This window comes from Budorcas taxicolor, chromosome 3 (genome assembly GCF_023091745.1).
Source record: "Budorcas taxicolor isolate Tak-1 chromosome 3, Takin1.1, whole genome shotgun sequence".
Taxonomy (NCBI): domain Eukaryota; kingdom Metazoa; phylum Chordata; class Mammalia; order Artiodactyla; family Bovidae; genus Budorcas; species Budorcas taxicolor.
Window position 1 is genome coordinate 34,512,667 of NC_068912.1, and position 23,615 is coordinate 34,536,281.

At 49.2% G+C, this 23,615-nt stretch overlaps 2 protein-coding genes across 2 annotated transcripts; both read left to right on the top strand.

Annotated features, from left to right (window-relative positions):
• Positions 1–896: 896 nt before the first annotated feature.
• On the top strand, positions 897–19,385 carry MYBPHL (myosin binding protein H like). The gene is made up of 9 exons (XM_052638035.1): positions 897–1,041; positions 9,296–9,384; positions 10,171–10,366; positions 10,570–10,709; positions 10,850–11,009; positions 11,101–11,237; positions 11,693–11,879; positions 15,317–15,338; positions 19,313–19,385. The coding sequence occupies exons 1-9, from the start codon at positions 897–899 to the stop codon at positions 19,383–19,385; spliced, it is 1,149 nt and encodes a 382-aa protein (XP_052493995.1).
• Positions 19,386–19,468: 83 nt separating this feature from the next.
• Positions 19,469–22,408, top strand: PSRC1 (proline and serine rich coiled-coil 1). The gene is made up of 8 exons (XM_052637920.1): positions 19,469–19,489; positions 19,877–19,934; positions 20,011–20,068; positions 20,497–20,938; positions 21,280–21,423; positions 21,622–21,740; positions 22,058–22,151; positions 22,373–22,408. Exons 2-8 carry the CDS (start codon positions 19,916–19,918, stop codon positions 22,406–22,408), a joined length of 912 nt encoding a protein of 303 aa, XP_052493880.1. The 5' UTR covers positions 19,469–19,489; positions 19,877–19,915.
• Positions 22,409–23,615: the final 1,207 nt, after the last annotated feature.

The window sequence follows — 23,615 nt, forward strand, 5'->3', positions numbered from 1 at the left end:
TCTTGGCATCGCCATGCCTTATTTCATAGACCAGGGACTTAAGGTTCAGAGTCCATGATTTTCCCGGGGCCGCCTAGGAGAGGAATAAGTAGCAGAGCCAGGGTCACACTCAAGTCCTCTGACCCCAGGCCCCTGACTCCCCTCTCACAACTGCTGCTTCTCGTTTACTTGCACTTTTATCTCATAGGCAAGGGAGCTTTGAAAGGGCTAAGTGCTGGCCCAACCTAAAAATAGCTTACATTTATCGAGCACTTAGTTGGCCACACACCGCTAAGCACTTTACACAGATTACCTCTTTGAATGCTCACAACAGCCCTAAGACTTATCTCCATTTCACAGATGAGGAAACAGACCTAAGAGAGACTGTTGTTACAAGGCACAGCCAGTTGGTGATGGAGCCAAAGTGAGTTGGGGGTCTGGCTCCAGGGTGCAGACTTTGCCTTCTACTTCCATGGGACAGGTGGGTGGGGTGGAAATGAGAGGATGGGGCCCCTTCCTGTGGACCCAGACACCCTTGGATGAGCTGGATGGAGATCAGGAGCTGAGATGTCACCCAGTCCTCCCCCCAGAAGCCAGAGTCCTCATGTGAATGGTCTGAGCAGGGAGGGGCTGTTTGAAGCTCAAGCGCTCCTCTCCCTGCCTGGTGCTGTGTGAGAGGTGTCTCTCCCAAGATAACAGGGCCATTGGGCCCTCCTCCTGCAGCTATTCCGGGCTGCGATCTGCTCCCCCTGTTTCTCTAGCCCCCGCTTCATCCCTCATGGGAGTCAGTGGGTGGGAACAGGACAGCCCAGTTACATGACCCTGGGGAGGCCAGGCTGGAGAGCAGGTGCTCAGTCCCTCCCTCACCATCAACAGTGAAAATCTTCCCCTGGAGCTTAGCCTCTGGGTGGCCCAGCATGGAGGCAGCCACAGCTCAGGAGGCAGCCTTGGGACCCACACTGAAGGTGAAAGAAGCCAGCTCACCAGATGCTGACGGACCTCAGACTTCACCCCAGCGGGGGGCCGGCAGCCCCCTTCCCCAGCTCCTGCCCCCCATAGAAGGTGACTGGTGGGGAGGGGGTAGGCCGGGCAATGGGTGTTGTTCGTGGGTTTTGCAGAGCTAAATGCTTTCATGGGATGAGGACTTAGGATGGAGGAGCATCCACCAGAACCCCCACCCCCTCTTTGATGGACTCTTGCTGCTCAACTGCCTCTGCTGGGTTCTTGCTTTTTACCTGAGAAGCCAGTGAACGGTGTTTGTGGTACACTACAGTAACTAATACTGATAGGTTTATATTTTTACCTTTAAAGTGTGTCGGTCACAGGGACTAGGAGGACCTGATATATTACTAACATCAGTCAGGGAGGGAATGAAGGGTGAGATTGTATCCATCTGGACCCGGAGAAGAGGGAAACGAAAAGCTTGGAGCCATGGGGAGGCTGAGTGCTGAGCAAATGTGACACTCTGTCTAGCCCTCAACAGGGCCAGGAGTCCGAGACCTACCCCCATACCCCCACCGGCTCCCACAGGAAACTCTAGCCTCTCCTAACCTGAGCGCCACGGAAGCAGAGGCCTTCAAGGAGAAGCATTCTAAGGCTCCTTTTCTGTGGTCTCTGTGAGCCTCTCATCAAAGAGGTGTTTTTGATCCAAGAGGTGGTGGGTGCCTCGACCAGCCCTGAAGTTCCCTGCAGCCCTGCTGCCCACCCCACATCTGTCCCTGGCCCCACAACTGGCCTCTGTAGCTAAGAGACTTCGCTGGAGTGGCTCCCATTGTGCCTGGCTCAGCCAACCAAGGGAGAGTGGTTTTTGCCCTCTCCTGCAAAGAAACACTGAAACATGTTCCCTGTACAAAGTCCCCACTTGTGGCCCCTTGAAGCCCTAAGAGCAGAGGATGCAAAGACCACAAATGAGACAGCGTGGAATGCTAGGACAGGGAGAAGAAGAAAAGACAGGGTCTAGACTCAATTCCCAGGGCCGCCTCCAGCAGCTCCGTGACCTTGGTGAAGTCAATGGACTTCAGGGCTTCAGTTACTCTCTATAAAATGGTGATTATTAGTATCTACCTGGTAAGGTAGTTGGAAGGATTGTTGAGATAATCCAACATGCTTTTGAAGAGGCCAAATGAAGATGTGTATAGATAATGTATTATTTCCAAGTCAGGAGTAAAGGCTGAGTTCTACCTGCAAACAGGGTTGCAGTGGGAAAGTCCATAGCCTCTATCATCTGATGGAAGACAATGGGTCTTCAGACGCTGTTTGAATGTCAATGGCCCAGAGCCAACTGAGTTTACCCCCACTGAAAAACAGATGAAGAGAGCAGAAGTTATTGGGAACATGTTAGGTTGGAATGGTCTTGAGGCAGAAAGCCAGTTTCATCCCCCAAAAGACCCAGGGACTAAGCCAGGGTGAGGGAGGGCGAGAGCCAGGACTTCTGACTCCTTGACCACTGGTCTCTACAAAGCCCTGGGAGAGGGTGCTCATCTCCCCATACTTACCCCTCCGGCCACAGGGTGGATGCTGTGGGCTGTCAGCTCCTGACAGCCCCAGCCCATAAGTGAGGCCTGAAGGACCACATTCTTGTGTGTGGTCTCACCCACTGGCATCCCAGAGGCCCCTGACAGTAAAGCCTCCTGGTGACACTGTGCAAAGTGTTTGCATCTGTTACCCGTTTGGAAAAAGAGTTCAAATGCTAGCTCTGTCCTGTGACTCTAGGCAAGTCAATCCACCCCTTTGGGCTTCCATCTCTAACCTGTCAATTGAGAGGTAGAATTAAATCAGAATTCTAAACCCTTTGCTGGATATGGATCCCTAGGAAAACCGTACGAAAGCTATGGGCTCTTGCTTCAAGAAAAATACTCAACAAAGCTCAGGGAGTTCACAGAATTACTGAAGAAGGCCTTTAAGGGGTGCCATGGTGCTGGCCTAGATAGCCCCCAAGTTCCCTATGAACGCAAAGGACTTCTCCTTCCTCTTAATGCCTCCTCTTTCTCATGGAGAGTTCTATGGGACCTAGAGAGGCACAGCAGTGAGCATGTGAGCACATGTGAAATAGAACAGGTGTCAAAATATTTGCAACATCAAAATAAACTGCAACTGGCCAACAATGAGCTTTTAGTCAAGAAAGTGCTCTCCATGGCTAAGTAAGTGGATGTAGGAGGCTGGCACTGGGAAAGCATCCTTTGTCACACTCAGCACACACGGAGGCACTGTGTCCTGAAGGCCACACTGGGTAGGGGCCAGAGGAAAGCGTTCATGATAGTGAGAGGCGTGCTTCCCTGGTGGCTCAGAGGCAAAGAATCTGCCTGCCTGCCAGTGCAGGAGGCACCGTCTGATCCCCGGTCGGGGAAGATCCCCCATGCCCTGGAGCAACTAAGCCCATGCCCCACAGCTATTGAGCCTATGCTCCAAAACCCCGGGGGCTACAACTACTGAGCTCATGAGCCTGCGCGCCCTAAAGCCTGTGCCCAGGAACAAGAGAAGCCACCGCAATGAGAAGGCCAAGCACTGTCAACTACAGAGTAGTCCCTGCTCTCTGCAACTAGAGGAAAGTCACTGCAACAACAAAGATCCAGCACAGCCAAAAATAAATAAATAAATAAAAATTTAAAATAATAATAATAAGAGGCCATGGGACAGGCTGCATCCTGACACGGAGAAGACGGAACCCTGAGCCCCGGAGGGAGAGCCCATCTGTAGATCTCAGCTAGATTGCATCCTGCTGACCCTGGGCCCTCTTTCAGTCTGGACCGTTCTGTGTCTTCACGCTTGGGAAGCTGCATGCCTAGCCTTGAAGCAACCATCCTCCCTCCCACTCTCCCTTTCTATCCTCTTTCTTCCTTCTACAAATATTTATTTTATATCTATTATGTGCCAGGCACTGTTACAAAAATGCACAAAATAGGCTAAAATAATTTCCTTGTAGAGATTACATTCTATGTAAGGGACAGATAATAAATAAATACGCAAAGAAAATATATAAATAGTGATAAACTGCTGTGCTGAAAAATAAGACAAAGAAGATAGAAAATGCTGGTATGGGAAGAGTGCTTGCTGTTTTTGTTTTTAATAAGTTTGTCTTTTTTTCCATTATTTTTTTAAGATCTATTTCTTTATTTTTTGGCTGTGGTGGGTCTTAATTGCTGTCCTTGGGCTTTCTCTAGTTACAGTGAGTGGGGGCTACTCTTCATTGCAGAGCTCAGGCTTCTCATTACACTGCCTTCTCTTGTTGCAGAGCATGGGCCCTGGGGCACCCGGGCCTCAGTAGCTGCAGCTTGAGGGCTCTAGAGTCCTGGCTCAGTAGTTGTGGCACACAGGCTTAGTTGCTTTGGGGCATGTGGGATCTTTCTGGACCTGGGATCGAGCTCGTGTCCCCTGCATTGTCAGGCAGATTCTTATACACTGCGCCACCAAAGTCCACTTGTGGTTTTTAAACAGGATATTCAGTGAAAGCCTTGTTAATAAGGTAATTTGAGCAGCAACTTGAGACGAGAGAGCAATGCCTGCAGATAACTGAGGAGAAGGTTTTCCAAGGTGAGAGAACAGTAAGTGCAAATGCCCTGAGGCAGCACTGCGCCTTATGGACTGGGGCTGCAGTGGCAGAAGCTGAGTGAGGGAGAGAATGTCAGGTTTGGAGTCCACAAGGTAGCAGGACCATTGTGAATACCGGTTCAACTATGAGACAGAGGGGCAGCCAGTGCAGGGTTTTAGGTGTAGGTTTTAAAACTTTTCTGGCTGCTAAGAATAGGCTGTGTTGTTGTTGTTCAGTCGCTAAGTCATGTCCAGTCCTCTGCGACCCCATGGACTGCAGCATACCCGGCTTCCCTGTCCTTCACTAGCTCCCAGATAGGCTACAGGCAAGCCTTAGACACGAGCAAGATCATCAATTACAATGAAGATTTGGGAGAAGGTATGGAAGTTTTAGAAGAGGAGGATGTGCAACAGTCACCTGGGAGAATAGGAGATTGAAGGGATTAGGGAAGTCTGGCAGAAATGCCAGTGTCTATTTAGAGGTAGTGGCCATCCATTTAAATTGCTTTTTTTTTTATGGCTGCAGTGGGTCTTTGTTGCTACCCATGGGCTTTCTCTAGTTGTGTTGTGAGGGCTTCTCACTGAGGCGGCTTCTCTGGTTGAGGAGCATGGCTCTAGGCATGCCGGCCTCAGTAGTTGGGGCGGGTGGGCTCGGTAGTTGCTGCTTGCGGCCTTAGTTGCCCTGAAGTATGTGGAATCTTCCCGGATCGGGGAGCGAGCCATTGTCCCCTGCTTTGGTGGGCAGATTCTTAACCACTGGGCCACCAGGGAAGTCCTGGCCATCAATTTAAAGTCAGTACGGTTTTGTAATATTTTCCCCAGCCACGTTGGGCTGTACAGATGCAGGCACCAAGGGTGTGGTAGTTAACTGAGGCTGGGTGCTGTTAGGACATGGAAAGGATTAGGGGTTTGAGTGGGTATGCAAGGAGTGAATCTGATGACAACCGTGGAGTCTAAGCTGGGTGAGAAAGAAAATGATAACACTGAGAGGGGTGACGGAGAGTGCAGGGGTGGGAGGATAATGGATCAGAGGTCTTGGTGGGCTGAAGGGTCGCTGCTGGTGAAGCACTAGAGGGAGAGAGTTGACGGGACAGATAGGTGGTGCTGAGAGAGTGGGCTGCTTGAAATTCAGATTCTAGAGTGGCTAGACTCTATTCTTTTGGCCTAACAATGACTAAAGGAACCAGGGGCTGAAGCAGGGGGGGATGAAATCTTTGGAGGAGTGGCAGGCAAGGCTGTGAGGCGGCCCTGCAGGAACTGGAAGGCTGGGTGTTGACTTGTCCAAGAATCTTGATTTCAGCTGTGTTGGAGAGAGTGACACTGAGTCAGTGTTACCGTCATCAGCATGAGAAGAGGGTGACAGAGTCTTCTCCTCAGAGAAGTGTAAGATGCATGTTATATCCTGTGGATCAACTAATGTTTCTCTAAGAAATGCTGGTACTTTTTGGATCCATGGAAATCTTTGGGGTTACTGGAAGCCGTAGCTTGCCTTGTGGATTTGCTCTTTCAGTAACCATTTACTCACACAGGCCTGTGCACACACATACCGTCACAGTCTTGCACTCACACACACACACGCTCATGTACACTTCACTCTTTCAATGTGTCCATCTTGTTCCCTCACTCTCCAGACCATAATTAACACCATCATTTTGAACTACACAGTCCTTAGGGAATCACTGAAGGAAAGTCTTTAGCCATGTGAAACCAAATTAAGTGAGGATGTTGACAGTTAATTCCCATGAACAGAGAAGGAAACCTCAGCAGGGTGAAATTCGACAGAATTAGGAGGGATTCTCTTTTTTCTCTTTTCTTTCTTTTTTGTTTTTTTGGCTGAACTGCATGGCATGTGGGACCCTAGTTCCCTGACCAGGGATCAAACTCATGCCCCCTGCATTAGAAGCACGGAGTCTTCGCCACTGGACCACCAGGGAAGTCAGAAGGGGTTTTCTATTCAAGAGGAGTCAAGATCTCTGGACTTTAAGTAGCTTCCTTCTCCACTAATTTGGTTTTTTTTTTCCTAATTAATTACTTAATTTGGCTGTATTGGGTCTTAGCTGTGGCACGAGGGATCTTTTGCTGCAGCACACAGACCCTCTAGTTGCGGCTCTTGGGCTCAACTGTTCTCTGGCACGTGTGATCTTCCCCAACCAGGGATCAAACCCATGTCCCCTGCATTGCAAGGCGGATTCTTAACCACTAGACCACCAGGGAAGTCCCCTTTCTCCACTAAATTGTAAGACAGTATTCTGTCTGAGAAAAATTCAGTGCCGAGGGCAACACAGCTCAGAAGCCAAGGGCTCTCACAGCACTTTTCAAAATGCCTTTTTCCTAAGACTCTTGAAGGGAGAAAACCAAACTGCCACTGTCTCAGAACTGGTCTCAGGAAACCAAGGTTGTGCTTCAGGGTGGTAGTCTTTGGTGCACATCCCTCCTGGCATCTGAGGAGGAGAAAGACCTTGGGTAGCAGGAAAAGCCAGGTTTCTCCAAGGTCAGTACAATTAACACCTTGCCTGACTGTGGATGTGTGAAAAGAGAGGCCCCAGATGAGCTCTGCTATTAACATTCTTAGCAAGGGTCAGATTGCTCTCTTTTGCTGGGCAAACCAAATCCTGGGGTGCACTGGGGAAGGGCTTGCTGCAGCCCAGACACCTGGAGCTGTCACACACTCCTCCGCCACCTCCTGTACTTTGTCAGCAGCTTTAGCCTTAAGTCCATCTTCTGCCCTCCCTCCCACTGGAGCTGGGAGACTGCTGAGAGCAGAATCTTCACCTGCTCGTCCTCAGACCTGGAACATTCTTGTCACTTAAGTTTGCCCCCTCTTGATCCATCCTCTTGTCAGGGAATCCCATTTCTTTTGTTTTTTTTTTTTCTCATGCAGACCATTTTTAAAAGTCTTTATTGAATTGATTGCAATATTGCTTCTGGGTTAGGTTTTTGTTTTCTTTTTTGTTTTGGGTTTTGGATTTGGGGCCCCAAGGCATGTGAGATCTTAGCTCCCTGACCAAGGATCGAACCCACACCCTCTCCTTTGGAAGGTGACGTGTCTTAACCGCTTAACCAGGAAAGTCCCAAGGTCCCTCCTAACTCAGATTCTATAAGCAGTGCAAAGGACATCAGAGCTGGCTTCTCCCTAGCCCTCTGCCCAGCAAGCGTGAGGAGTTCACTCCCCACCCAGCAGTGGGGAAGCAAGGCCAACAAGATGAGGTTTCGAGCCTCCTTTTCAACTGCCACCCTCTTTTTTCAGAAAACCCTAAAGTCATATCCGGCTGTTCTCAACTCCTTGGTCGCTTGCCAACATGGCCACAGGAGAGGGGCACGTCACACAACACTTCTTCTGTTCTTCATGCCCCTCCTCCACCCAAACCGCCAAAGTCGAACAGAGGGCAGCCGAGCGGAGCGGGTCATTCAGCGGCCGGGTCCTGGCTGAGGCTTCAGGCCCTGAGCCACGTGGGCGGGCCAGCACTCAGAGCACGGCCCCGCCCCCAACCTCGCCGCACCACTCAGTCCCTGTGCTGTTGGTGCAGAGGGGTGAGGCGCAGCCGAAGACGGCACAAGCCAGGTTGAAACGTAAGCCGCTCGGTGAAAAAGGAAACTAGGCAAATAAAATGGACAGCGTGCACCGAACATTTCTGTCTATATTCATCTACAAAGCCCAAGGAACCTCGTGATGGTGATGGGGGTGGAGTGTGGGAGTGAAGTTCCTGGTCTCTAAGCAAGACCTACAAACTGAGGGGTAGGAAGAGCTTTGTAGAACCTTTGTTTTATTTTCAACTCCACCCTTCCCACTCTGCATTATGTAATGTACATTTTAAACAGTTCTATTTGTAAGTAAATATACATGTATTGGGGTGAATGTTAAGGAACGTATTTACAGGGACGTGTGTGTTATCATAAAGGCTGGAATCTGCTATCAAGCTGCTATCTGCTGGAGAAAGGAGGAGAAAGGGGAGCTCCAGCAGCCTGGAAAACAGAGTAGATTTCAGCCAGGACCCCAAGGGAACCCAACCTCCAACCTTACTCCTGAGCATCTCCTGTCTTCCTCCTGGAAGCCAATAAACATAATTTAATCTCTCTTTCACTGAAACAGCCTGGAAGATCAAGGGGGTGGGGTGAGCAGTGGACCTAATCTTTCCCAGATTCTGATTGTACAAAGTGATCTTCCACAGACTGGAAGACACTACACAGGCCCCTGATCAGGGTGGCCTCGCAGAGGAAGGGACCCAGGAGCCAGGTCTCCCCTCAGTGATGTCAGTGCTGTCCTGGTGGGTTCAGAGTGTTGACTACCTGCGGAAAGTAAAGCTTCCTCCTCTGGGTCTGGCCCCAAACTGGGAAGTGGGGCTGATACTTGGGGGCCAGGATTGACACTGAAATCGGCCTTGATAAAGGAGTGTTGTTGAGGACAAATGTAGAAAAGGAGTGGAAAGACAAACCACTCAGGCTAGACTGGTCCCTGCACAAACAAAATATCTCAGTTGACGAAAAGTCGGTGGTGGAGAGTTACAGATTGAAAGAGGTAGGAGTCAGGCTCACCCTTCAGTGCGCTTTCTGCCTATACTTCAACACACACACTCTCTCAGATCCTTCAGCTGGTTGCTTGTCCCTAAATCTCGGTGAGACAACGGGTGCCGTCTTCTCATTCCCTGAGGGAGGGCTGAGTTAGCTGAGTGTTGCCTGGGACACCTGCCTATGGAACACAACTCGATGTAGCATCCACATCCTCTAAACTCTCCTCTTCCCCCTACAGGAAGCTCACCTCCCCCCTCTTCTCTCTCTTTCCATCATTCAGAGCACCCCAAGATCTGGCGCTCTCGGGCCCTGAGACAGACCTACATCAGGAAGGTTGGAGATACAGTGAACCTTCTAATCCCATTCCAGGTAATCATACCCAGCCCACGTTGAGTCCATGACTAGAGCCAGGCCAGGGTTTTGATTTGGAAACAAAAACCAAGAGTTCTGCTAGTGGTGGGGCAGCTATCCTAGCCTTGAATGGAGGGTGCATGTTCCCCAAAGTTTGAGGTGGCCCTTTCATCAGCAATCCTCAGGGGGGTTGGGATCAGGTCAGGTCAGGCCAGGCATGCCTAGGGTATGCTGCGAGGCTAATCCACACCCTTCAGTCAGCAGAGATCTGAGAGCTCTCAGCTTGTGGGGCTCTCAGGAGTCTGGCGGGCATCCCAGGTGGCTCAGTGGTAAAGAACCCACCTGCCAGTGCAGGAGATGCAGGAGACGTGGGTTCGATCTCTGCATCAGGAAGATTCCCTGGAAGAGAAAATGGCAACCCACTCCAGTATTCTTGCTTGGAAAATTTCGTGGGCAGAGGAGTGTGGCAGGCTGCAGTCTATGGGGTCACAAGAGTCAGATATGACTGAGTGACTAAGCACACATCCACGGACAAGAGTCTGGGCAGCTACTGTTAGTCCCAGCTGCCCTGAGTGTCCATGACCTAGACTTCCAGAGGGTGGGAGATACAAAGCCCTTTCCCATGATCCTGAGACTGTTGCCGAGAGATGCAAGTCCCCTGGGACAGTTCATCAGACTCTCACTCAAAGAATTTGCAGCTGTGAGTCAAGTCACCATGTGGACCTGGTGGATCTGACCCTTACTGCAGCTGGGAGGGGCGAGGAGCCTCTCGGGGTCACTCACAGTCATCTCTCTATTTCTCAGGGCAAACCCAAACCTCAAGCCATCTGGACGCATGATGGCTGTGCCTTGGACACCAGTCGTGTGAGTGTGCGGAATGGGGAGCGGGACTCTATCCTCTTCATCAGAGAGGCCCAGCGTGCTGACTCAGGTCGCTACCAGCTCACTGTGCAGCTGGGCGGGCTGGAGGCCACCGCCACCATTGACATCCTGGTGATTGGTACTGTGGGGACAATGGGAGACTGGGTGGTCCTCGGGGCTCCCACTCTAGCCTGAATAGGTATCTGCACAGAGAGCTGGGGAAGCGGGACTGTGGGGTGCAGGGGAAGGTGGAGGGAGGGCTGGCATAGCAGAAGCCCCTCTTGGAGTGATGTCATGGCATGAGAGGCGTGTCACGCCCACAGTCATGCTTGGCCCTTCCAGAGAGGCCGGGCCCTCCTCAGAGCATCAGGTTGGTGGATGTCTGGGGCTCCAGCGCTACCCTGGAGTGGACTCCTCCCCAAGACATGGGCAATGCGGCCCTCCTGGGATACACGGTGCAGAAGGCTGACACCAAATCTGGGGTGAGGCCTGGCTGGGAGAGAGGGAGGGAGGAACACGAACATCCTGGAATGGGGCTCTGGTGACTCCATGCGGTTGGCTGGGGATCAGTGAATTCCCTGAACAGGGGTCTCACTCCCGGCGTGTTGTGGGGCACCTGCAGCTGTGGTTCACTGTGCTGGAGCGCTGTCGCCGTGCCAGCTGCACGGTCCCCAACCTCATCGTCGGCAACTCCTACGCATTTCGAGTCTTTGCTGAGAACCAGTGCGGGCTCAGCGAGAACGCCCCCGTCACTGCCGACCTAGCCCACATCCAGAAAGCAGGTAAGGCACCACCAGGACTCAAAGCTGCAAGGAGTTAAGGAGAAAGAGTTGGCAAGGGATGGGGCCCTCAGACATTTGTTGGTCCCCTCAGCTACTGTTTACAAGACCAAGAGCTTTGCCCAGCGAGATTTCTCTGAAGCCCCGAAGTTTACCCAGCCCCTGGCGGACTGCACTGCGGTCATTGGCTACGACACCCAGCTCTTCTGCTGTGTCCGTGCCTCCCCCAAGGTGAGCAGGGAGGTCTGTGCATGGCTGGGCTGTGTTATTTTCTGCTTGTTGAGGAACATTCTAACCAAAACATTTATTCCTGTCACCTTCACAGCACGTTAGGTATGAACACTCAGAGCACTGGGGTTCAAGACAGGCCGATGGGGATAATGTTTCCGGTTTGCCTTTTAGTGTTTGTTTCTCATACATGAAGATGTCACTTAATGTTGCTGCTGCTGCTGCTAAGTCGCTTCAGTCATGTCTGACTCTGTGCAGCCCCATGGACTGCAGCCTACCAGGCTCCTCCGTCCATGGGATGTTCCAGGCAAGAGTACTAGAGTGGGTTGCGATTGCCTTCTCTGGTCATTTAATGATCTGCTAGCAACTGGGCACAAGGTTCCAAGCTGTCTCTCTGGCAGGGGCGATGGAGTTGTGTTGGTTTCTTCTTACTCTCCCCCTTCACCTTTATCTTCCAGCCAAAGATCATCTGGCTGAAGAACAAGATGGATATCCAGGGCAACCCCAAGTACAGAGCCCTTACTCACCTGGGAATCTGCTCCCTGGAAATCCGCAAGCCTGGCCCCTTTGATGGAGGCATCTACACCTGCAAGGCGGTTAACCCCCTGGGGGAGGCGTCCGTGGACTGTCGGGTGGATGTGAAAGGTAAGGGCACACCTGTCACCTTAGGTAACTCCTCTCTCCTTAGGTGGAAAATCTGACGGCAGGGACACAAGCCTAGAAGGAGAAGGGCTTGGGTGGCTTCCCTTTCAGGCCTTCTCATCACTGTCGTCATCAGGATGCAGCTGAGGAGCCGTCTTTATTATCCACTCTTTCATTTTTCTCCATCATGATCCTGTAATTTAGGAAGAATCGCTATTCCTGCTTTGCAAAGGAGAGACCTGAAGCACAGGGAGGTGACTGAGCAGTTTACCCTGGATTTCCACTGTTGGTTAGTTGAGGAGTTGGCACTGTGGCGGAAAGAGGCCAAGTCTCCTGGACCTCACCCAGATTGTTTTCATTAAACTGTACAATCTTCTGACTCAGTCCCGGAGAGCTGCAGCTCTTTGTTGGGCTTTCAGATAAACCAAAGGACTTTCATCTCCAGTTGTGAAACAGAAATACTGCATAGTCTCTCTACCTCTTTTCAAGCATTCACTTATTTATCCATTCCTGTCACCTTGCTCAGATTCCCATCATTACATTTATTTTTAAATTTATTTTTATTTATTTGGCTGTGCCAGCAAGATCTTTAGTTGTGGCATGTGGGATCCAGTTGCCTGACCAGGGATCAAAACCAAGCAGCCTGCATTGGCAGTGTGGAGGCTTAACCATTGGACTGCTAGGAAGTCCCCATCATTGCATTTAGAATATTGTTTATAATGATCTGTTTACTGATCTATGAGCACTTTGAGGGAAGAGACCATCCTATTTGCCTTTGTCCCCCAGTGTTTAGCCCAGTTTATGACACACAGTGGGCCCTTTCTAAGTGCATGCAGCGTGAATCAGGGCTGAACGGGCCATTACATGTCCTGTTCTTCCCTCTGCATAGATTCCTAATTAGCCCCACAGACTTCTCCCACACCTGAAAGTATATCCCTTCTTGATGTTCTCAAAGGTTTCCCAGAGATTTCTGAGATGTTAACAATGAGAAATGTCTGAATTCTTGCAGCTCCTAATTGAGACATCCTAAGCGGAAATGGGTAACTCTGAGGAAGGTAAGGAAAGAGGGACAGGGGGTCTGAGTGGAGTATTTTATGTTTATGGTTAGTGTTGTTGAATCTGGGACAGATATGTATTCCTGACCTTTCAACCACACACTCACTGGCAACCACTTTTTAAAAAATAGTTTAATGTATTTTAATAGCAAACATAGCCAGAAGACAGACAGCATTAAAAACATGTACTTGCATGTAGGACAACTCAGAAAAGTATACTGAATGGATGGAATCTACTGTATAATTAAAATGCTATAAACGCCATTTAGTTGAAGTCAATAAGAAATTTTCTTGTTTTAAAAAATCCAAATGCTGGCATTGTCCAGAAAAATTTAACTGGTTTATTTATTTATTCTCTTTCACTTTTATTTTTTGAATTATGGAAGTATGATAACACATTTACAGGACACTTGAAAAATACAGAACAAAGTTACATATAGTTCCACTATGACAGGTTTATTTATTATTGTTATAAAGTTGAACCGCTGAATCTTGTTTACTGAAACATTTTGACTTGCATTCATGTTTTATGGTCCCACATTTATGTTAAAAATTCACACAGAAATGGAAACGGAGAAACTAACAGTACCTGATTTCTGTCCCCCATTTTTCCACTTGCAAACATATATTTAGGTACCTTTTGACTCAATAGAAAAAAATAATGTTCAGAACTACCAATAGCAGGAAGAAGAGAATTTTTTTTTTTAAAGAATGAAATGTATCCATCATAGTGCATTATTAAGCAGGTTCTCCACGTTTGTGGTGCTAGCTGTATGTCTTTGGTATAATTGTTACACGTTTGGCATGAATAACACAAAGGTTGATATTTTCAAAAAGGCCGACAAGAGAGGCCTGGTTTGCCTTCTGTGAAGCACCAATAGCTGCACTCTGGAGGCTCAGATCTGTTTTGAGGTCCTGGGCAATTTTCTGTACCAGACGCAGAAAGGGAAGTTTGCTCATCTAATGACTTCTGCTGCTGCTAAGTCGCTTCAGTCGTGTCTGACTCTGCGCGACCCCATAGACGGCAGCCCACCAGGCTCCCCCGTCCCTGGGATTCTCCAGGCAAGAACACTGGAGTGGGTTGCCATTTCCTCCTCCAATGCATGAAAGTGAAAAGTGAAAGTGAAGTCGCTCAGTCGTGTCCGACTCTTAGCGACCCCATGGACTGCAGTCTACCAGGCTCCTCCGCCCCTGGTATTTTCCAGGCAAGAGTCCTGGAGTAATGACGTCTAATTTCACCGAGTGCCAATAGTACCAGTCCTGTTAACGATGAGGTTTCTTTACCCCTCCAGTAGAGGGCGCAGCTTTTGTAGCCAGTTGCTTTACCAGCCATGGATTTGAAGGCAGTCTTGAGCCACCGTAAAGAGACCTCCTTAATTATTCCCCCTCCTCCTTGGCTGGAGCTCTTTGAGCTAGAGGCAGTGCTAACATTTGAGAGAGATGGCGGAGCAGCTGCAACTGTGTACACAATTCTTTTCTTTTAACCACTTTTTTTGTAAGTGAATAAATACTATCATCCATGTGGAGGAAATTTACTATAGATGAGGTCTACTTTTGTCTCAGTCTCCATCTATCTGTAATCCTCAAGCTGATGTTAGGAATTAAACTTAATGGTCTCCTGAAGAAGAGTGATGGCATCTACCTAATTGTAAAGGTGGGGTGGAGGGGGGTCTGTGGGAAGCAGTGAACAGGTGCTGTAAGGAAAGGCATCAAGGAAACAGTCAGGAGTGGAGGATGGTGGAGGTCACGGCCACCATACGGCAGAAAAAGAGAGAAGAAGATGTTTCTGTCAATAAGTGTTTCTACCACAGTATGTTAAGCATGATGAAAAAAAGATTAGTTTGCTTGCTTTTTACTTTGAAGCTTTGGGATTCCTTCCCTTCCAAGAGAAGAAAACCACTGTTATCCTTATATGTCAATAATAATTGAACATGTGGGTTATGCGGTCCCAAGCAGCACATTATTGACAAAGGGCAACTTAGATTGTCATGTAGAACTTGACAGCTCCTTCAAGACTCTACATCATTCACAGTAGAAATGTTGTGTACAAGCTGATGAGTGGGGTGGAAAGGAAGCTCATGAGAAAATTAAAGAGAACTGGTTCCCAACGTCTCCTCTGACTTGCAGCTCCTGGCTGATGAAACCCAAGAGTGAATTCCATCCCAGAAGCCATTTATTTAAGCCTCTCTCTGCTCTATTGCAAATGAAAACCCTGAGGGATGCATTAAAATGCAAACGTCTCAGGAGAGCTCTCTCTGCCAGTTGGCTTGCACAGTCAGTTCTCTTGCCATCCCTCAGTTCCCTCTCTGCGTTAAGGCTGAGGTTAATGACATTGTGTTGGTGTTATCCTTGTTCCTGTTAGTTGCCCTTTCCCATCTCTCCCAGTCAGTGGCAGCAACGAAGCAGGGTAAGCGGAGAATCCAGAGCACAGCATGCAGAGAATGGGAACGGGTTGCCTCAGCAGCCTCAGTGCACCCTGGCTGTCGGCTGTTATGGCCACAACATATCCTCTCTTTTCTGTGCCTCCAGGAAGCCTGTGGCAAGACTGTGTTCTTAAGAAGCTCCAGCACAGTGTCTGTTTGGACTAATCTAAATAAAAGTGTGGATCCTCAGTGCAAAAGTGTCCATCTGTTTGAGGCTTTCTATATAGAAAACCGCTGAGAAAATTGCAGTCCTTTAGCCAGACTTATGGACTCTCTGGACCCCCAAGCCTCCTCTTTCTCTTCCTATAGCCATGTTCTCTTCCACAGAGACCCCTAACACTGTCTTTTTCTCTAGACAGTCATGATAAAGCTATACAGTATCAGGTGCTCAAAGGGATGTTAAAGATGTCCTGCCCTCTTCCTCTCTGCGCTTTCCAGTATAAGCTGGAAAACTGGATGCAATTCTATCATAGAGAAACAGACAACAGGATACATGTACATGCATAGCTAATTAAAGACAGAGCTCTAAACCTGAGGGCTGGGAGACAGTGAAGAAAGTGGAGCAGAGTCTCAATAAGCCCTAGAGAAAGAATAAAGGTGATGTGCTCTTGCTTACATGTTTTCATTTCTATAACAAATAACATACTGAAGGCATTCTGTGATGGAATCTGCAGAAGATAGTGATAATTCCTCCCATCCTGGTATGGGCATGGTGCTCTTGCCACCCAGAATTGGAGTCTGTTTCTTCCCCGCTTGAATCTGGCTTACCAGGTGACCTGTTTTGACCAAAAGAACATAGTGGAGGTGATGCTGTGCCAGTTGAGAGGTCTACTAGTTTCTGTTTTTGCTTTTGGAAGTCATTATGTACATAACTGACTGGCTTCCCAGCCAGTCATGTGCACAATTAAAGAACTGTCATGTGCACAATTAAAGAATCTCATCATAGATTGATGAATTATGGGAGGCCCATGAAGGACAGCCAAGAATCCCAGCTGACAGCCAGCACCAGCGCCCTAGACATGTGGGGCCACCTTGGAGCCCGCAGCTCTAGACAAACCCAATTTACTCCTGGTGTAAAGACAGGCTGTCCTTGAACAGTCCAGCAATACATGAGCAGAAGAATAGTTGCTGCTGTTTCAAACCACTAAATATACACATTAATACATGATTAAAACAGCTTTCTATGCATGAAGCTCTGAAGGCTTTATGTCTTTTAATCATTTTACAGATGAGTGAGTTGAAGCTTATAAATTGCTCTAAGTTATGCAGCTGGAAAGTAGAAGCTCTAGAATTTGAACCAGGTCTGTTTGACTTCAAGCTTTCCATATATCTTCTCATCTCTTTCACCCAGGGACCCCCACTGTTTGGGTCTGGGTTGGAATCATGGGCTTAAGAAAGAAAACATTCCTAGAAGACAGTAAATATAAGGCAAAGTTTTGAAAAAGGAAGGGATCTATTTCGGCTAAGTATGGAGAGCTTTTCTGTTCAGACTAAACGCTTATTTTCAGTTGAGACCAAGTATCTATTCCAGCCTTTTTCAATTGCAGTTCTATGAGAATTAAGTTCCAATGTCCCAAGGCATTCCTTGCATGTGATAAATTAACTTCTTCCTATGCATCCAGAATGTCACTAGTTATCTAGCATCCTTGGGACAAATGAGAAAACAGTCACACTAATCATATGTAGGGTCTAATGCACTTGCTGAGAATTTGGGAGGACCGTTAAGGAGCAGGGGCCAGAGTCCAAAGCCAGCCAGTCATGTACACAATGACCAAGAGGCTTGCCTGCATCCAAGGAGAACTGCACTGGAATCCTAAATTTTTCATTTATGCACTCAACACTATGCTCAAAGTAACTTCTGAACTAAGGCTTACCATGTGCCTGGGAGGGAGTATGATTTCTTCATTAATTGATCTCTTCATTATTTATCCAAAATCTTTAATACCTATTCATACATATCATTTTGGGGTTGATCTGAGAGGGTCACATATTTCCCAGATTAGAGGCCTTTATGCTGAGTGAAGAATTCTTGTGCCTGGAATCTACATTTTCTGCTTTCATTGTCATTCTGATGGAAAAGAAAGTAGATCCATTGCTTATTTCTCTACAACAGCTTTCAAAATCATAATTTGGTGATAGAAAATTGGAGATGAGTTTCCTTAGGAGGAATTAACTCCCAACTTTCTAAAACTGCTTCCTTCACTTACCTGAAGATGGGTGAAGAATTTCCTTACTCAGGCTGCTCCTAGGGGAAGAAGAAAGGCAGTTAATTAACAGCTTCTTTCCCTCTGATCTCCACTTTGCCACAACCTGCCTAGAGAGAAGGAAGCTACTGGCTTTGGTTTTCTTACCTCCAAAGAGTCTGAACCCTGCAAGCAACTAAAATTCCACCTTCACCAGGACCCCAAGACAAAAGAGGCAGTCCTCTTGTCTCAGCTCTTTCTCACATAAACTTGCAAGTTCTGGGTCTCCCCATCCTTTCCCTTTATCACACTACTAAACTCCAAGGCTCCTTTCTTCCTGTGGCATTTATTACAATAACATCTCACTCTTGCAAACCTCACCACCTCAACTTTACAGCTAAACTCTGAGAAGTAAACAAAAAGTAGCCAAAATAGTGGTCATAAACTCTGGAGACTGGACGTTCAGGCTCTTTGTTAATGGGAGAACTCTTTAACCATCTTTTGGGGACTTTTAATGTCAAAATTTTTTAATATTTCTGAGAAGCTCTATTAACGGATGGCCCAGTCTATTCACAGGCAACCCTTGGAAGCAACAAAGAAAATCCCTAACAAGTAGGCTTAAACTTTTTTCAACACAGCTTTTAATTTAGAGGAAGCCAGTTACAAATATTACCCTCAAAAGCGCTTAAGGCACACGGTATAAAACTCGATATTCATAATTATTCTTGCAATGGCAGCCCACTCCAGTACTCTTGTCTGGCAAATCCCACGGACAGAGGAGCCTGGTAGGCTGCAGTCCATGGGGTCACTAAGAGTTGGACACGACTGAGCGACTTCACTTTCACTTTTCACTTTCACGCATTGGAGAAGGAAATGGCAACCCACTCCAGTGTTCTTGCCTGGAGAATTCCAGGGACGGGGGAGCCCAGTGGGCTGCCGTCTATGGGGTCGCACAGAGTCGGACACGACTGAAGTGACTTGGCAGCAGCAGCAACCATGTACTGAAAGCGACTTCACTTTCACTGTTCCTTTCTTCTATTGGAGAAGGAAATGGCAACCTACTCCAGTGTTCTTGCCTGGAGAATCCCAGGGACGGGGGAGCCTGATGGGCTGCCGTCTGCGGGGTCGCACAGAGTCGGACACGACTGAAGCGACTTAGCACCAGCAGCAGCAGCAACCATGTACTGTGACGATCACAATCCTCTTAGATAAGCGAGATGTCAAATATAAGCTCAGAGAGGTCAAATGTACTCAATATTCTTATTAACAGGGGAGCCACGGTTGAATCTGAACCCAAATCTCCCTGTCTGAAAAGCTCGTTGTTTTCTTCACACCGCGAATGGCTCAGGATCCGAATGTTTTTGCCCAAAAAGCCCGTGGAGATGCAATTCTTAGAGAACCTCAATATACTTAAAATATAAATGTTTAGTTGCTTCCGTAAATTTGGAAAAATGTTAACTGAGGGATCGGCTCACACGGTGCTTCCGAAAGGACTGAGCCTAAGAAAACGAATTTCCCCAAGCAGAGCATTAATTTCACTGCTTAAAAGCTCAGCTCTGAGCCGATGGAGAAGGAGGGGGCGGAGAAGAGAGTGCGGCAGGGCACGAGGCCCTCGCTCATTGGACAGTTCCCTCGCGCGCCGCCGCGAGGTCCAGACTGCTGGAGGGAATCCAAGCAAAATTTCCCGGGCACGAGCGCGCGCTCGCGGCCTCCCCGCCTTGGCCCTCCGGATGGAGTCTTTCACAGAACGGCTTTCCTCTCTGCCCCACCTGCAGACTTCCGGCCGACTGCCCCTCCGCCGCCCCGCCTCAGGAGGGCGTGGGGATGCTGGCCTCCACCAATCATTGAGCGCGTGTGGGGGGAGTGGGTGGGACCAGAGAGATTCGAAAGGAGCCCCGCCCCCTCGGAGCTGATTCCCGGGACTAGGTTGTGGAAGGAAAGCACCTTCCACGGTAGGTGAGGCGGCTCGGAAACTGAAAACCGAGGGTGGCCTGTAGAAGTGGTGTGGATGCGGTGCTGCGGGGAGTAGAAAGGTGGCTTGGGGAGCAGAAGAACCCGGAGGATGGTGGCGGGGAGGAAGATGGGGCCCAGAGACCGCTCCAGCGAGAGGAGGTTGGGTCGCAGAGGGGCGGGGGCCAGTGTGTGGAGAGAGATGGGAGTGCGGGACAGTCTGCCCGTACATGCCCGAGTGGTAGCAGAGGAAATTTACAGGGGCAAGTCCTATTGCGGGGACGCTTGCTTTACCTTCACGATTATTCCCAACCCTTGGCTTGCACCCGGAGTCTAGCTGGGAGGCCTTGGGCAGGATGGAGACGTGAGGAAAGGTGTTTTCTCTCCAGCTCAGGTGTCTAAGCTGACTCTTTCCTGCTGTCTGGAACATGGAAGATTTAGAAGAAGGTAAGGAAACGCTGGAGGGAAGAATGGGACCATGTTGGGGACCCAAAGCTGGCATTCCTTCTTTCCTCCCCTACAGACGTAAAGTTTATAGCGGATGAGACCTTGGACTTTGGGGGGCTGTCACCATCAGACAGGTAGTAGACTCTTTATCCTGTTTACTTTTTTCTCACAATGATTGTTTCTAACCCCTTACTGCTGAATTATTGGCCTCAGGTCTGGATTGGTAATTTAGCAAGGTTGGGTGCACTGGGGCTTCTGGGTGGCTGGGTGACTAGGGCCCTGTGACACTGCTGGGGATGGGGTGAGTGATAAGCTGGAATGAGATTTCAGGGTGTTAAGAAGAAGGGTAAGTGGATTTGTGGCATCTTCACCCCGGCATAATTTCCAATGTCAGTAAGCATGGAAGGCCTCGTAGAACCAGATGTTTCATCACTTAGATCTCACGGCCAGTATGGGCTTCAGGGTTTGCGTTTGTGTTCTTGGCTCTGCTGTGGGGGTTTTGCCCAGTCCCCCTTGCAGTCTTCTCCTATGGGCGTGATGCCTGCTTTGTTTTCTGTCTCAGTCGAGAGGAAGAAGATGTAGCAGTGTTGGTGACTCCGGAGAAACCCCTCCGACGAGGCCTCTCCCATCGAAGTGACCCAAATGCAGTGGCCCCCACCCCCCCGGGTCTGAGGCTCAGCTTAGGCCCCCTCAGTCCAGAGAAGCTGGAAGAAATCCTCCATGAAGCCAACCGGCTGGCAGCTCAGCTGGAGCAGTGTGCCCTGCAGGAGCGGGAGAACACAGGCGAGGGCTCAGGGCCTCGAAGGGTGAAGCCCAGCCCTCGGCGGGAGACCTTTGTGCTCAAGGACAGTCCTGTCCGAGACCTGCTGCCCACCGTGAGCTCTTTGGCTCGGAGCACCCCCTCTCCAAGCAGCCTGACACCCCGACTCCGGAGCAGCGATAGGAAGGGGTCCGTCAGGGTTCTTCGAGCAACATCTGGAAAGAAGCCCTCCAGCGTGAAGAGGGTGAGTTGAGAGGGCTTGGCTTAGATGTGTGCCTCCGACACTGTGCATGACCCAGTACAGGCATTTTGCTTGTTGGTAAGATGGAGATAGTCAAATTCTACCTTGTAGAATTGTTGGAAGTAAACAAGGTGCCATAAGCAAGGCACGTACCACAGCATCTGTGTATAAGCTCTGTAATAAGCTCTCAATAAATGGCGTTGGTGGTGACGCTGCTGTTGTTGGCAGCTAACTTCTGCCCTTCTTCCTGGGATCTACGAAACTCTCCACCTCTGTCCCTGAGTCAGCCAGCAGAACAGATTCTTTTTCCACTTTAGTCCTTTTTCTCCCTCTGTGTGTTTCAGGAGTCGCCCACGTGCAATCTGTTCCCTGCCTCCAAAAGCCCAGCGTCTTCCCCTCTTGCCCGATCAACTCCTCCGGTCCGGGCAAAAGCCGGGCCCAGTGGGAGAGCGACAGCAAGTGAGAAGACCTGGGCAGTGAAGCTGTGGGTGGGTGGGGTGTAGGGAGTGGGAAGGATGTGGTGCAAACCCTGAAATTCCTCCACCCCTCTCACCAGGTCCACCTACCCCTGTCAGACCAGTCTTGGCCCCACAGCCTCCTGCCGGCAACTCTCAGCGCCTGTCTCGGCCCCAGGGAGCAGCTGCTAAACCTTCCAGTCGACTGCCTGTTCCCTCGGCCGTTCCCAGGCCTGGCAACAGGATGCCACTCGCCAGCCGGAGTGTCCCATCCAGCAAAGGCGCCCCTCCTTCAGATTCCCTGTCAGCTCGGAAAGGACTTCCAAGACCAAGTGCAGCAGGGCACAGAGGTAAGGAAGAACAGACAAGAATAAGAAATCAGGACGAATAATATTTGCCCTTGCCCAGCATGCACGCACTCTCCCAGTTGGTGACAGCGACTCTTCCACCCTCATTATAGCTATGTCTGGAGATGGGGAGACTGAGTTAAGGAGAGGATGTGGGCTTGAGCAAAGCGTTCAAGCCTTGGTTTTCGAATACCTTATGTTTTTACCTTGGGGAAGAAAGGCACTATCCCAGACTCACTCTGCCTTGACTACACTATTTCTTTTTGAGAAGGTCAGTTGAACTCTCTGCTAACTCATGTCTTTTGTTGACTCCCATCAAGTTCCTGTTTCTCAGCGACCAAATCTTCCCATCTCTGGTGCTGGTCGCAGCAATCTGCAGCCTCCCAGGAAAGTTGCTGTCCCAGGACCTACCAGGTAAAACACTGAGATGCTGTCTCTTCCTATTATCATCTGGGCTTCCAAGCTGTTTTGCCCATCAGCCCCAAATCCCTTGAGGCAAGATGGGCAGGAGGAGGGAGCCTCGAGGGGCATGGAGTCCCATTGCTTCCTACTCTGAGGAACTTGAATTCAGCTGGTGACAAATGGGCTTGTGAAAAAAGGGCAATTTAAAGCAGTTCCTCCTTCTGTCTCCTTAGGTAAAGAGATCAGGACCGCAAGCAAGAATTCAGTAGCAAACCACTACAGCCACTGCCTGCACTCACCTCTGTTTGGTTTCCCAAGCCTTCTCCTTGGAGGCAGGCCTGCTTCTAGCAGATCTGGCCCAGGGATAGAAGAAAGAGCTGCCACCCCAGCTGGTGCTTCAGGACTAGAGACTGTGGGAGATGGGGTGGATTAGGGTTGAGCTGGAGGGGAATCAAACTCTGAGTTGAAACTAGATAGGGAAAAGAGTTTGCCTCCCAGTGGTGAAGTTCACACAGAGAAAATAAGAAATGCTGGAGAGTGTTTGTCCTCATTCACCCCCACTCTTGTATCCTGGTCCAAAGTTTGATTTTCTTCCCGGGCTTCGGTTCACTGGACATTTACATGTGAATGGCCTCTGTGGCCAACCTCCCTGCTCTCTGAGGAGCAGGCCTCCAGAATCACATCCTCTCCTGGACTCAGGCCTGTTTGGAGAGGCAGAGGCAGGCATCTGGTCTCCAGAACTTGTTTCCTGTGGATTCTGTGACTCCTAATGGGCCAGTTTATAATAAGCTTACTCCATCGGTCTGCATTTTTTCTAAAATAAAATGCGTATATTTTTATATTCTGTGTACATGTGGAAGTAAATACTCCTCCAGTTTCTAACAGATTTGGAGTAAACTCCTATGTACTTTCAATGAGGGAGCCGGGATGGGTTTCCCAGGCTGGGGGCTGAATAGGCCCAAGGGCCTTGAGATTCCAGCTCATCAGGCAATGAGTAGCCCCCTTGCTGACATTCAGTGGGAACAGGCTGCCTCTTCCCAGGCATTTCCAGGCTTCTTATGTTATTAGTGGGTCCAGATCAACTTAAGTATAGTTTAATTCACAGTATGTGAGGCTATCAAACCAGGGTCTTGGTAAATTATTTACATCCTAAATGTGGGTGTCTTTTCCTGGTAAGAGAATAGAGCTGCCTAGGAGTTGAGCATCTTGTCGCTGTACTCCAAGGATGAGGGAGCCCGTGGGTGGGTACTCTGGTGTTCATGTTTGCTGGTTGTCTCAGGTAGAAGATACTGATCACCTCATCATGTTGTGCCTCATATCTTTAGAATTGTTGGTGTTCTCCTTTTTCCCCTACTAGACGGCTGGCACCAGGGTTTATAAACGTGTGTTGTGCCTCGTGTTGTGAGTTATACATGGTGGAGGATTTCATTCATTTATTGAAAAAATAATTGAGTGCAAGATGGGGGTGTTTGTTAA